The 15,047-nt window shown below is 40.3% G+C and overlaps 1 protein-coding gene across 2 annotated transcripts in view; it reads left to right on the top strand.

The window, feature by feature from the left end:
• Positions 1-15,047, top strand: part of SPATS2 (spermatogenesis associated serine rich 2) — a 47,355-nt gene that overhangs the window by 6,320 nt on the left and 25,988 nt on the right. For both annotated transcript variants that reach the window (XM_080994661.1, XM_080994662.1), the window contains exon 2: positions 2,958-3,259. In XM_080994661.1, the coding sequence (XP_080850787.1) occupies positions 3,235-3,259 (25 nt within the window). In that variant the 5' untranslated portion in view covers positions 2,958-3,234. The remainder of the gene's footprint in view (positions 1-2,957; positions 3,260-15,047) is intronic.

Below are 15,047 nucleotides of genomic sequence, written 5' to 3'. Positions count from 1 at the left end.
TTTATGATCTGGCTAATGGTCTTTTAAAGCCATCTAATTTGGTGGAGAGTCACTACATTTTGTGTGAGTGAATTCCATAGTTTAGCCGTGAGCTGTGTGAAGGACTTCACTTTGCAAAATCATTTATAAAGCTTTTTCCTCAAAAACTTACTTGTCTGTTTTTGTGGATGTGTTTTCATTAAAGAGTACAGCAGAGTAAAATCCAATATAGCCATAAATTGTGAAACCATGCTTACCTACAGACATGGTAGATGTAAACTGCACGCTACTAATTTGATAGAAATGCTTCGTCTTGCTCTAAGACCTGTTTTCAGTTAGGAGTTAAGCACATTCTTACATTTTTCTCATGAAATCAGCTGGACTAAAAAGCACTTTGCTATGGTTGGACCGGGCTCCAAAATTAGGAAGTGTTTTGCATGTGAAGTTCTGTGTAGTTTGGGCTGGATGTAGCCTTCCTGTTTGACAGAAATAGCTGTATAGTTACAGTCAAATAATCTGCAAAGAGCCCCTGATGAGTGTTAAAACGGGCATTTGGGAGCTGCTTCACAGGATATTAGCTACAGCCCTGTCTCTCCAAGTGCGATAATGCACTGTATGTAAGGGTCTGCTGATAATCAGGAAGTCTCTGCAGTGTGTACCTGTTTAAAATAAGTGTAGCAGTACTGTACGTCCAAAAGTGAGTGTGGCCACACCATACACTTGCACGCACGCATGCACCCACAGGCTGAGCTGGACTGTATAGATCAGCTGAGGAGGGTGGTTATTGTCCCCCTGCCTTCTCATTAAGTGATCAATCTGGTGATGAGGGAGGGGCAGCTTGCATCCCCATGAGGCACTGGGCTGAGCAGAGAGGTTTAAACTTCTCCCCCACCACAGTGCTATGCATACTATTTTTCTTTTTGATGCCACTGCCAAAATTGGTGGGGTCAGAACATTTTTTCACTGGGCTAGATCAGGTCTCAAGGCCCAGTTTAACCACTCCTGATTTATATCATAATCCTTAGGCTTTGTCCATGCCTCCCCTTTTCTCCTATGCTTCCTAGTCTTTCCCACTGTTGATATTTGAATTGTAAGGTGGTTTGCAGTGAGGTTTTGCCTCTCTCTTTTTTGCCTTTGAAGCTTTGTGAAGCATCAAAACTATAGCTAGCATTGTATTAAATAATAAAATCCATTATATGGAAGAAAATCTATAGGAATTGAAGGCTGAGCTCACGACCACTTAGAATATAGCTGGGTGCTTCTTTTTAGTGCTCAGATACAACTCTTAGTTCAAACTGGTTTGTTGGAATTGTTCACGCTGTGCGGAAGATTTACCGGTAGATTTGCATGTTGCCACTTCGCCTATTTCGAAAATGTTGGCTTGAAATGTGGCATCTGAACGTAGAAAACCGAGAGCATGGTTGGCTTCTGGCAGGATTATGACTGCTAAGAGAGTGGCTGTGTGAAGCATCCCTTGCTTGCTACTTTGTTCCAGGGCATGTGCATTCTTACAGCAATTAATATGTCAAGTTAGGAAAAACTACTATGCTTATATGTTCCCTTTAAAGCACAGCTTGCTCTATGTTAAAAGTGTAACTAAAAATTTAATCACTTGTGGCTTCAATCCGCAGGTTCAATTTCTCCATGTAGAGGATACTCGTGACTTGTGAGGCAAGCCACCATTTAGATTTCAACTGTTGGATCATGGTGTGATCTGCAGTAGTTGGGTGCATGTTGCTCTTGCACCTGTATAATTGGCTTCTTTGGATTGAAGCTTAATACGTTCATGTGGTACACAGGACAGAGCTGTTGGTTAGTGGGGAAATGTATCACAACTGGAAGAATTGCCAATCTAACTTCTTAGTGCCTTAAATAGGGCAACTAACTTTGTCTCAGTTGTCTTCTGCTCTTCTTTAAGAATGAGTATAAATAGTGAGAAACTGGTGGATGGTGATGAGAACCAGGGTTAGCAATTCTGTAATATATATTTGTGTGCAAAAAGCTTGGTCATGATACATTAGTTAAAGTTCATATTTAAGCCTACCTAGTACAGTCCTGCATTGGAGGGTATCAATAAAAGCACCTTTTGACTACTACTTCATGTTTATCAGTCTTAAATATGATTTTTGTGTGCATGTTTGTGCATGTGCGTTCCCCCCCTGCCCCCATTTGAAAAACTCAAGTTCTTCTAGAATACAGACAGATGTTCTTGGATTCCAACTCTGATCTTCCATGACCATTGGCCATGCTGACTGGGGCTGATAGAATTTGAAGTCCAACAACACTTAGAGCCTCACTTTCCCATTCCTAGTGAACTGTACCCGTTTTTGTATTATCAGTGTAGGCACTATTGCTTTCCAGTTCATATGATGCTATGCATGACAAAGTTAATTACTGGTTCTGGTAGGTTACATTACCTTAAGATGACAACTGCAAAAGGGCATTTTTCTAGACATCCTATATCAGAGGACATCTAGAAGGATTATTATTATTTTGCAATATGAAGTGTTTACAATTAGGAGAAAAATGAGCAGCTGCTACTTCAATTACATACTACTACTCTGTTGCACTGTGTTGCTGAACCTTTAGGGAGTGCGCAATTCCAGGACTTCTCTCCCATTCTTTTAAGTCTAACCCTTAGAAAATAACATTTTTTAAAAATACTGAAACTTGAAGTGCTGCTTCTGCTAATGAATTTTGAACAATCCTGATGTCTTTATAGTTTCAAAGTTTGTTTTACCAGAATGCAATAACTGCAGTTCTGGAACTGCAAGCTGTTTCAAATGCAGGGCAAAGTCTACCCGAAACTTTACAGAGTATCTCGATGGCTTTTTGTTGACCCCTTGTTCTGCAGTTCACTTTAAGCAACATGAATTGAATTCAGGTTTTAAAAAAAACAACTATTGAAGAATGCATTTACAGACCACAATATGTCTGCCAGACTAATAAATCAAACTCTTGTATGTTTGCTTTTTCAGAATCTGAAAAACAGCAATATGAACTGCTGTGCTTGTGCTTCTTGACAGAAGGTGATGTTAAGAGGAAATATCTGCAGTGATCAACAGGTTGTCCAAGAAGGTTTTTGACAACTCGTCTGTTGCCTTGGAAGCTGGAGGATTGCTGTCCCCAAGCAGATATTTGCCATTTCCTGCCTTGATGCAAAGCAGCACTTGAATTAAACCTGCCACTCTCTGTTCCTTGAGGAAACAGATTCTTATTGCTGTGTAACTGAACACTAAATACAGGGAACCTATTATGTCTAAGAGGCAAAACCAAAAAGGTAAGATTTACAATACTAGACGGGCATATATAGTAAGGAGTGTTGTGTTACAGGCAAATGTCAAGTATGAATTTTTGTTCCTGCCATTTTAGTCCACAGTAGAAGATAATTACTCTAGATTGGCTATTCTCAAGTTGCCTCCCTAGTAAGAAAACACTCAATGTCTTCCAAAATGTGAAATGAATCCTAATAATGTGTTCCTTCACATCCCTTCCCTTCTTGACCCAAAGGAAGACAGCCCAGCAGCCTTTTGGCTTCCTGGTGTTGGAAATCAAGCAAACAAGGAGCATGAGAAAACAGGGTCGCTTCATGGTTCTCGGTACTTAACAATGAGCAAGGTGTAATGAGGCAAATGGTCTCCTATGGCAATGGGTTGATATTCTGCCCCTTGACCCATTTGAGAGACACACACATTTCTGATCTGTCGAGGAAAAGCTGGTGTCTTTTCTAGGATCTGCCTCTGCCTTCCCAGGGAGTCTTATGTGCCTCTGAGAACCACTGGTACAAGGATCATATGTCTCTTTCAAATCTGGTGCCGTTTGTGGCAGTTTATGTGTGCTGGTCCCGTGGGTTACCCGAGAGGTGAGGTCCCAGTCCGGTCCATGGTCGAAGGTGCACCGTGGAGGCAGTCCGTAGTAGCTGAAGCTGGGTGCAGGGCAGGGAGTCAGGAACGGGTATGCAAGCAGAGAGCCAGGGCGGGTCAGGAGCTCTGGCAGAAAAGCATGACAGGGTTCAGGCAGGAACTAGCAACCAACAATGTTGCTCCTGCAACTTGGGACTGGGGCTGGCCTGCTTTTATCTGCCCCGAGGCATAGGGTGGCACCGATCCTCTGGTGACTTGCCTCTCCTGGCCTGGAGGCGAGCACTCCTCCTGTGGGAACTTAGTTCCTTATGCCTCTCTGCCCTGAGCCTCTGCAGCTCAGGAGAGGCTGGAGGGTTACCGGACCCAGAGGCAACCTCAGCTTCCTCTGACGGGGCTGAGAGTGGAGCACCTGCAGGCAATGGGTCCTCCATCACCTCAGGAGTCAGAGCAGGCTCAGCTGATGCCTGCACCTGAGGATCCAGCACAGGTGACGACCCTTCGGGCTCAGGCCCCAGCCCCGGCTCAGCTGGTTCTGGAGGCGGGGAATTCCTTGCAGGTTGGGATCCCTCATGTTCAGCATCCGAGTCCAAAGCCCAGGCCATTGCATTATGTATGAAGGAAAATTTCACATTGTTTAATTTGCAAAGTCTTGAGTCCTTGAATACAAGGGACTTGTTAAATGGGTCTCTTAGGGCAGAACTAGATGTGGCTCCTCCTGAAAATGGTAGCTGCCTCCCAACTAGCGCCCCACTCCTCACGGTAACATCCAGCAAAACTTAACTGTATTCTGATGTCACAATGTTGTACATTTCCCTGAACACCCCTAGCAGCAGCAAATAATATAAAGTAGCAAAACACATCATTACATGATATTGGGAGACAGGTAAGTTTTACTACATGTTATAAAGGAGAGAGTTAACATACACCTCGGGTTTCTGTCAACAGCTGTAGATTTGCCGGTTCTTTCTGGCTTGGAGTTGTGCTTTTCCAGTATGCGTCAGGTTTTATTTATTAAAAGCTTTGTATGTCACAGTTTGATCTAAAAGATCTGGGATAGCTAACAGTCCAATAGCAATAAAACTAATAATACAAAGTAACAGAGCAAATATTTTAAAATGGACAGTGCACAACAGGAAACAACTAATTAAATTCAGCAGCAGGAAACAGTGGAAACAGAAAACAAAAGTGCTAAACTTTGAATTCTAAGGTTCTCTTAAGAAAAGCACTGCCTTTGGCATGAATATCAGCAGAAAAGGATGGAAAGCTCTTCTGCTGGAGAGTAGCGCAGATACGGTGCCACTGTCAAGAAGGCTTTGTCTTTGGTAGCTCTCCATCATAACCATTCACGATTTCAGATGGCCCTGCAGCAGGTATTCTGAGAAAGACATCAGCCATTATTAAGATGCCAGTAGGCTCCCCTGAAACAACATGACTTGGAACTTGTGCCTTTATTTGTAACTTAGCCCTTTGGGGCTGACCTCTTCCATGACAGTTTCTTCATGGAAGACTACACTGATGTACATGCCTTGTAGTCTTTTTCACCATTGAACACAACTTGTGAGCAACATGGCACACCTTCGACATGGCTAGTTCTGAATTTAAACCTTAATTCTGCTAGTGTTGATCCGCAACCCATTTTCAAGTTCCTGATCTTTATTGGTTGACTTCATTTTTTATGATTGCTTGGATTATTAAGAAAAAGTTGCTGACTAAAGAACTCTCCTGCATTTGCAGCAATCCTAGTGTGCAGCAAGGGACGCGGGTGGCGCTGTGGGTTAAACCGTAGAGCCTAGGACTTGCCGATCAGAAGGTCGGCGATTCGAATCCCCGCCACAGAGTGAGCTCCTGTTGCTCAGTCCCTGCTCCTGCCAACCTAGCAGTTTGAAAGCACATCAAAGTGCAAGTAGATAAATAGGTACCGCTCCGGCGGGAAGGTAAACGGCATTTCCGTGTGCTGCTCTGGTTCGCCAGAAGCGGCTTAGTCATGCTGGCCACATGACCCGGAAGCTGTATGCTGGCTCTCTCGGCCAATAAAGCGAGATGAGCGCCGCAACCCCAGAGTCAGCCACGACTGGACCTAATGGTCAGGGGTCCCTTTACCTTTACCTAGTGTGCAGCACACTGAGGCCTGCCTGTTGCTGTAACCCCACTACAAACACAAGACCCAAACTGGAGAAATGCTTACAACCTCAAGCAGCATTTACAGTCTATACACACTGTTACTATAAACAATGGAATACTGGTAAAAGTCTGTTTCAGCACCGGGTATTTTTCAAGTTCACATAAAGCCAGTTTCTAGTTGCTGGAGTATTTGTTAGATTCCAGCTTGAGTTGTTGCCGAGCATGAATCCCCAACTTTAGTGTAATTCAAATTGCTTGCAAATTTATATTTCACTGCTCAGTATCTCACTGTATGACACACCTAACCAATTCCAGTTTAAATATCTCCTAATAGGTTCTTATGGCAATCTCAGACTGTCAGAACACTTTCCCTTTCACTTCACCAGCCCAAGAAATGAGTAAGCACAGCTTCAGACTTCTCAGTTTATATCACTCCCCTAACAAGACAATACCAGTTTTTAAATAACTATTATTTCAATTGAAAACATGCTGCATTCAGCTGACTATTCTCATTATTAATCAAACTTCACATTTAAGCAACTAGGTGTTAATGTATGCAATGCAAAAATCCAAAACACTCCAAGTTGAGAAAGTAGAATGGTAGTGGGGTCTTTCTTTTCTCTTTTTTAAAAAAGATGTGTGTACTTCAGGTGTATGAATGTGTTCCTAAAATGTTAATGGAGCCTCAGGCATTTTGTTCTAACCTTGCTCTTGTGTTCACCGATCAGTAATTCTTCAAGCTCTACTTGTTTGCCCTACATACACATTATCTGACATTGTAGTCTCTTGAAATAAAAATATTTCCATCTCTGGGATTAGTTTGTTTGTTTTTAACCGTATGGATTGTGCACAAGAACACTTTCATACTTAGTACTGCCCACTTGCAATAGAGGGTGTCAACTATATTGGAATGAGCTATTTTGTCTTTTATATTAAATAATTGGTGGTGTAACAGGTAAATCCTGGAATATATCTTGCCAGTGTTTCAACACACTGCATTCTATGGAAAAAGGCATTCTATTCTATTCCATTGACCAAAAATATTTTTTATTTTTTTTGTGAACCAACTTTTTATCTTGAAGCAGGTCACTTCTATGATACATCTTTGCTCTGTATTTTGCTCTTCTGATAACAGCCTGAGGATAACCTCTTTACATACTACGCTGATGTTACAAATCTGAACAAGTACAATTTTAGTCTTAAAAACCTTGCAGATGGTAAATCGCTTCTGAAATGAACTGAATGATTCTATAATGTAAAATAGTAATCTGATCAATAGGTTTGCTGTAGTTAATAAATTTGTCTATTCCACTTAAAAGTTATATGGTATTTCTTGTAACCCTGTGTGATTTTGTGAACCTTGTGTGAGGATCAACTATATCCATAGGAAAAAAGTCATCCACTGCATAATCTAGAAGCAATAATGTAAATATCAATATATATGCCATAATATAACAAATATATAGGGATTTCTTTCTTGGAAATGACTTAGTTTGAACCAAGTGCTCCATATGCAAGTTAGAAATATTAAAAGCAACTGGACTCCCCATAATAACTTTTTGGTAATAAAGTTTCTCCCAGGTCTTTGGCCAATTAAGCAATCTGTGGCCTTTACAACCGGGGGGGGGGGGGGGAGAGGGTCTTATTGTTTTGTTTGCTACTATGTTATGTATTTTTGTATTTTTATGTTGTGAACTGCTCTGTGATCCTCAGAAGAAGGGAAGTATGGAAATTTCAAAATAACTACATGAATGAATGAGTCTTGCTGCTGTGCCATAATGCCAGTATATCTGAGAACCCCTCACCAAAGTAGCTGAATATGGTCTCTGTATGCCAAACTTCTAGAACAGAGATTACATAATTGACTGGACATTCCTTATTCCAGCTGCTAAATTGTTATGAGAAGTACTACTCACACTGTGGAAAAAGAGTTCTTACCCACCCCACCCCCAAAAAATTCCTAGAGCAGACACTTTGTTCCAGACTACATTATGTTCCACGGTATAAATGCTTAATTACAGTTGCATTAATAGTCTGTGCTGTAATGTCTGGAAACAAGAGGCATGGAAGGAAGGGTTATACTTTTATCATAGTCTTGGGTTACTAGCTTACTGGAATTATTTGTATTTTTTGAATTGCATCTGTTTACCCAGACAAAAAGCTTGTGGGAAAGTAAGACCAATGCTGTTAAGCTACGTAATCAATTAACAGTGACATATATGTATTGGAGAGTAAGGAAGGTGGGTGGGACAAGACACTGTATTCTAGCTATATTGTTGTTTTTAAATTCTAGTAGCTTTCACCCTTGTCTAGTGAATTATTGAAGTCTCTGCAAAAGCAAGAATGGGAAACCCCCGATAACACACTTTCTGGCACCAGAACTGGAAAATTGTTCTTGTTAAAAAAGGCATTGGTGTTACACAGCCATAAACTCTGCTCAGGACAGCCCAACTTTTAAAGTAAGGCGTGCCACCTTTAGGTTATACAAGAGTTTGATCAGCTTGGTGCCTGGGATTTTTTTCCAGGCTTGTCAGCAGCACTGTGAAGACCAGTCGTCTTCAGATGTACCTGACATACGGGCATTGCCTTACACAGGAGAATCTGGGCTCATTCTTTCTCCCCTTCTTTCCACTTAAAAGTACTGATGAGAATGTTTCATTCTGCTTCCTCCTTTTCTTACAATAAAGGGGAAAAGATGCCGTATTTTTTGCTCTATAAGATGCACCAGACCATAAGACGCACCTAGTTTTTGGAGGAGGAAAACAAGAAAAAAAATATTCTGAATCTCAGAAGCCAGAACAACAAGAGGGATCACTGCGCAGCGAAAGTAGCGATCCCTCTTGCTGTTCTGGCTTCTGGGATAGCTGCGCAGCCTGCATTCGCTCCATAAGACGCACACACATTTCCCCTTACTTTTTAGGAGGGAAAAAGTGAGTCTTATAGAGCAAAAAATACAGTACGTCTTTGTATCTGAAGCAATGGTATTATGTATAGGGCTGTGCAGTGCATTTTTTCTTTAAAAAATGTTTAGGAGTGCTACTCTCATTTTGACTCAAGAAAATCATTTTATCGTTCAAATCGGGGAAAATAAATACAGTAAATGGACAAAAGTACAAAGATTCACAAAATGTTTAGGGGTATGTGTACCCCTGCGTACCCCTAGGGAAAAAAGCACTGGGGCTATGACTGCCTGAATCAATCCAGCTTAGCTAGTGTGGATCAGCGAAGATTCCGGCTTGCTTCAAACATTGCACACTTCCAAACAGCGGCCACTGTCATGTAGTGCATATAATTTTGCCCACCTTTATTTTATTACTGCAATTTCTCATGCCTTTATTTCACCATCTGTATATGAACTGGGAAGCTGCAGTAAGGAAAACATGTGGCAGTGACAATAAATCCTGTATAATCTTTGCCCAGGCATAAAACAGCTGAGAACTGTATCTCTGTGTAGTGTTTAGTAGTTGAAACATCTGGTTTCTTTTTCCTTTCTCATTGCACAAGAACTAAATATTTTTAAATGAAGTCATAAAAGCAGAGTGATTTAACTGCCAGTTTTCAGTGGAAAAGAAGCCTAGTTTAATATTGTTGAAAATAATATTGCATCTTCACTGAAGAGATACAAAGAAAATCCATTTTTCTGGACCTAGTTTGGTGAAAACCTGACATTACAGAACTCCTCAAGCTACAGCTCTTAAAATTTAGCTAAGTTGTATTTTGAGTAAACCCTTTGAAATCAATAGATTTACTAAAATCAGTCCACTTCATTTTAGTGGGTCTATGCTGAGTATGACTTAGTAGTTCTGAGCAGTCTTCCCCAGCTGTTCTTTCATTCCCGCCACCCTCACAGGCATGCTTGGTAGGCACACAGGAGAGGGCCTTTTCAGTGGCTGCTCCCAGACTTTGGAAATCCCTTCCTATAAAAACTATACTGGCTCCCTCCTTGTTGCCCTTCTGCCAGCAAGGGTAGGCTTCCTTGTTCCAACAGGCTTATGGGAGTTCACTGCTTTTTATGAAAGCTCTGATGCTGTGCTATTGTAATTATTGGTATGGTTTTAATAGATTTTATGTATGTATGTAGTTTTAGTCCTGTTGGTGTTCAATTTTTTTTTCTATGTTTTTAGCAGTTCTTATTTTTACCTGCAAGTCTCCTTGAGTCCCATCAGGCAGGCACACACACACACACACACACACACACACCCCTACCCCTATCCCTGGTGCCCTCCACATGCTTTGGACTTAAATTCCCATCAGCTCTAGCCAGGAAGCCTATGCTGGCTGGATCTGCAGGGAGTTATAGTACAAATAATCTGGAGGGAACTAAGTTGGAGAAGGCTGGTTTAGTGTTTTGTCTAGATATGGGCAATACATTGGGTCTGTCTCTCAAAAAAAAATTGAAGTATATTTAGTTGCATCTTCTGCCTCTAATGTCTGAAACGTGGGTGTTCATCTACCTCTTCAATAAAATGAATAAGATACTGTAATATTTTGTGGTAAAACCTAAAATACCTGGTTCAGAGGAGTTGGGAACAAATCCAATTAAAATTATGTTAAATAAGAACAATAAGTATTCGGGTTACTTTGCTGTTCCACCCCTAAATTGATCCCACTGCTTTCAGACTGAGATCAGTTGTAAGTGAGGTTGCTTGGTGAGATGCTTACAAAATTCTAGCAGCTGACTTTTCAAATAGGAATTCTCTAGATTTTGTGCTCGTCTCACTAGTGCAAAGGGAATTCCACCCTCTCATGCCCTCAGGTGCCCCCCGAGGACCCCCCATCAGCTCAGGGGGACTGAGAGAACCCCCAGAACAGCACACAGCAGGAGGCGAGGGGAGATTGTTCCATCTGGCAAGCTGAAATGCTTGCACTGACAGAATGATCATCTTAGCGTGATGTTGAATTCTGTGTCTTTTCGGGGGAACTTAATTGGAATATGATAAGCCACTATTGAAAGAGGGGCTCAAAACCTGTCATAGCATTAGATTACAGTATATTGAATAGCGTTCTGGGCTTGGATTGGAAAAACCTTGGCTCAGATCCCATCTCAGCCCTAACGCCTGCTTGATAGCATAGTTTGCAAGTCACTGTCTCTTAGCCCTAAGTATCTTAGCCTATCTGCAGAGGGTATAAGAATAGAAATAACTAATGTAAGCTGTGCTGACTTCATTGGTGAAAGAGCAAGGTATAAATCCACAAGGCTTTGTCACCAGTAGAGGGCCTGGGAGCTGCACAGAAAAGTTACTGATCCCTCTGTCCAATTTGAGTCCTTTGTTGGTTAACTTGTTCAAAACAGAGTTCACATGGTGAACTCTTGTTTGGCCAAAGCAAAAGAGAGACTTCTGTACTTTTAACTAAAGATTATTATAAATCTGAATCTTGAAAAATAGGATGTGCTTAATAGATTAAAAGCCAGAAATCAAACAGCCTGTGAGAAATAGTTCTCATACTTTTTGTTGCATTTCCAACTGTTGGAACTGTAGACACCCAGTCAAATTGAACAGGTGTGGATAGAAAAGCATCTATAGCTTACATTTAAAAAGTATTAATTTAGTTTCTATCTGTACAGATGATCTGCAAGACTACAGATAATCGTAGCTGATCTGTTTAACATCTTAATCTGGAAAGTGACTTTACGGGAGGTGCTTTTATGAAACCAACAATTGAGTGGTTTTCTAACATCTGAATTCAACTATTCCTGCAATCATGAATGCCTGGGAGACAGCCTAATATAGGAGGCGGGCAGTAAAAGTAGTTTATATTGGGCATTGTCATCTGGCAAAGATTGTTGTTTGTCTACCTGATACAAGCAGGTCTCTGAAGTATTTGCTTGGTTCACTGCACTCACCAACTTCTGATCTAGCAACGAGACTCTCATATGTGTCCTGTTCTACATCATTTATTAAATTACTTATATAATATGTTTTTGCTCTAAAGCCATGTGTATATAGAAGTAATCCCTATTGATACTGGGAGCTAGTTCCAAATAGTCCTGCTTACAGTTGTGGCCAAAGGTTATACTAAACTTATTATTATTATACTGCCCATCTGGCTTACAGCATATATAAAAACATAATAAAACATCAAACATTAAAAATTTCACAATATAGGGGTTCCTTCAGATATCTTCTAAAGGCCGTATAGTTACTCATCTCTTTGACATCTGAAGGGAGGTCATTCCACAGGGAGGGCACCACTACCAAAAAGACCCTCTGCCTGGTTCCTTGTAACTTCGTTTCTCACAGTGAGGGAACCAGCAGAAGACCCTCTGAGGAGGACCTCAGTGTCTGGGCTGATTGAAATTTCCTCTTCAGTTCTTTATAAATCCTTTGATTGTATTATTCACCATTTACTTTAAAGTAGTTATTAAAGAACCACTCTAAGCATGTTTATTATCTTGTCAAACTATGTCTTACCTAGGAATGATTGCATCCCATCGTTATACCAGCAGTAGCTAACATGTGTTAAACTCCTTTCTGGTACTTCTGGCTTAGTTACCCTTGATTTTGAATTCCCAGTTTGAAAGAATGAGCAAGTTACAAAAGTAAACAACCACAAGGATCACAATAATGGGCACATTCGGTTGTAACTACGCCACTTAAAATAGTGATAAAATTATGGTCTCAATCTACTGATCCTCTGTACATAAAACACTTGGGCTTGCAGTTGGATTTTCTGTTACCTCTCAGCAACAACTCCCATTGTGTGCATCAGGAGTCCCACTTGCACACGAATTTCAAAGGCTGGCTTGTTCTCCCCGGGAAGCTGCTGTTGAAAGATCAGAGTTTTTTGGGGAAAACCCAACCACCAACAGCGGTGCTGCACTTGCTCTTCCCTGGATCCAACAACTGTGCAGATGTATCTACAGCTTGAATATTCTGTTTCAATCATTTATCTCCTGGTTTCCTAAATTGAGCTCATAATTTTATCATTACTTAAAGTCGTGTAGCTACAACAGTATCAGTGTGATCTTTGCGGTTACAAACTCACTTTGGTTGTTAAACAGAATTTGGAAGACATTTTGGCTTTTGGGCCCTTACCTATTAATTCTCCATTTCTTTTCCTGTTGTACCCCTGCTCCCCTATCTTCCTATGTACATGAGACTATATGTCTATGGGAAGGGTGTATCTTTAATTTTGTTTATACAGCTGCTAGAAAGGAATGTTACTGGGGTTTTTAAAATCAAAGTAATTGTCAAAATTGAAAGCTCCTATATTTCCCATTCAGTATTTAGAGCAAACCCTGACTTTTTAATTATTTGCAATAGGAACCAACCTTTTCAAAATGCAGCTCGGGAACCATCCACCATCACCATTGATGAAATGTTCAGACATTGTGAAAATGTTGTGGTTTTTTCTAAGTACCCAAGGAAAGTTTCGGCTCATAATTCTTGCACCCTAACTTACTACTTCTCTTCTAGCAGAATATATATGTGCATTTGAATTATGGTTTCTTTTAGCTTAGATGCATGACTTTTCTGTGGCTTATTACAGAATGATTCTAACTAATGCCAGTGTGGAAGACATTAGTCATAAATTTAATGTCTTCCCATTATAACTAGTTATAAATTCCATGGAAAAGCACTGGTAAGCATTTGAGCAATTCTCCTTGATGGTAACAGTACAATTATTATTATTATTATTATTATTATTACAATTAAATATTTTTAAGATTCGTTCTGCTAATTCACCATTGTCAGAAGTATTAGCAATAGAGGCTGTAAATTTCAGAAACTGAAATGCCAATATCCCTGCATGACCCAGCTGTTTCTTTTGAGCTGATAGTAGAGAAGCAGATGATGTCCTAACCTTTGGACAGCTGAAAGTGAATTTGCAAGCTACTTCGTGCATCTCAAAGTGAATGAGTACACTATGGTTGAGTGTATCATGCGTGACCATGTATTACCGTGGGGAGGGGGGAATTCTTCTTGAGAGGCATTTACTCACACTTACATTGTAGTGAGCAACAGCTGGTCTTGGCTTCTTATGACATCTATGAAAAAATAGTTGCTCCTATGTATAATGGTATACGTTGTGGGTGCTTGTGATGTTTCCACTTATTTCTTAGCATGTGAAATGGTTCTTGAGAGTTGGAGTTGATTAAAAGACATACTATTTCTTATATGTTACAGGTAACTGCATTTGTGGACTTGTGGTACAAAATTGATAGATATCAATAGATTAGCTACATTAGGGGATTTAGAAAAATGTATTTTAATATAACTATTAATTGCTATAGAGACCTGTTTTTCTTAATCCACTGCATGTGTTGTCGTTTCTTTTTTAGAATTATAAATTAGCATTCTACCTCCTCCCTAGTTACTTAAAAGATGGAATAATCTTTGTATGTCAAATATTGACATTATTACTAGTTTACAAATTTCCAAAATTGAAGATGATTACTGGTTTTTTAATGCAATTTTTAATTTATCTAATGCTGTATTTTCAGATAGGACTAGATTGGCTGAACTTAAGAAGGTGCTTGAATTTCTTGCTGTTCAGTGCAGCTGGGAATGACTTGAGAGGACAGTTTCTCTCCTGTAATTTAAAAATTACCCTAATGGTCTATTTTGTTAAGTTTTCACTTATAAAAGCAGCAAGATTTCACCGTGCTCTTGGGTTTAAATTACTAGGTGTGACTTGCTGTTGCCTGTAAATTGGAGGGCAGCTGCTCTTAAATAGAATTGGAAGGTAATAACAGGATGAGTAATTAGAGGTGCCCTAAAAGTATTTCCTGGCATCTCCAGGAAAGCAGAGTGTTTTATTCACCCAGTCAACTTGCTCTGTATTATTGGAAGTGTTATCTTGGAAGCTAAGTGCCACTTAATGCTAAGCGTGACAGATGTGTTTCAAGTATGCACTGTCTGTGTTAGTGTGTGATGGACACCTTAACATTTGAAGGTATTTAAACACACAGGACCATGCAACAGACATGAGCTTTGGAGCCATGGTTGACTGTGTCTACATGTACAGATGTGAATATCCACCTCACAATGCTACATCTCTTTTTGCATGTCCATAGAGCAGTCTTTTATACAGACTGTAAAGTTGCCCTTATAGTGCAGTTAGAAATGTTTTCAAAGCACC

This window comes from Podarcis pityusensis (assembly GCF_964106645.2).
Source record: "Podarcis pityusensis genome assembly, chromosome: 2".
Classification (NCBI taxonomy): domain Eukaryota; kingdom Metazoa; phylum Chordata; class Lepidosauria; order Squamata; family Lacertidae; genus Podarcis; species Podarcis pityusensis.
The sequence above is the reverse complement of the archived record's forward strand: the minus strand, read 5'-3'. Positions and strand labels throughout refer to the sequence as shown.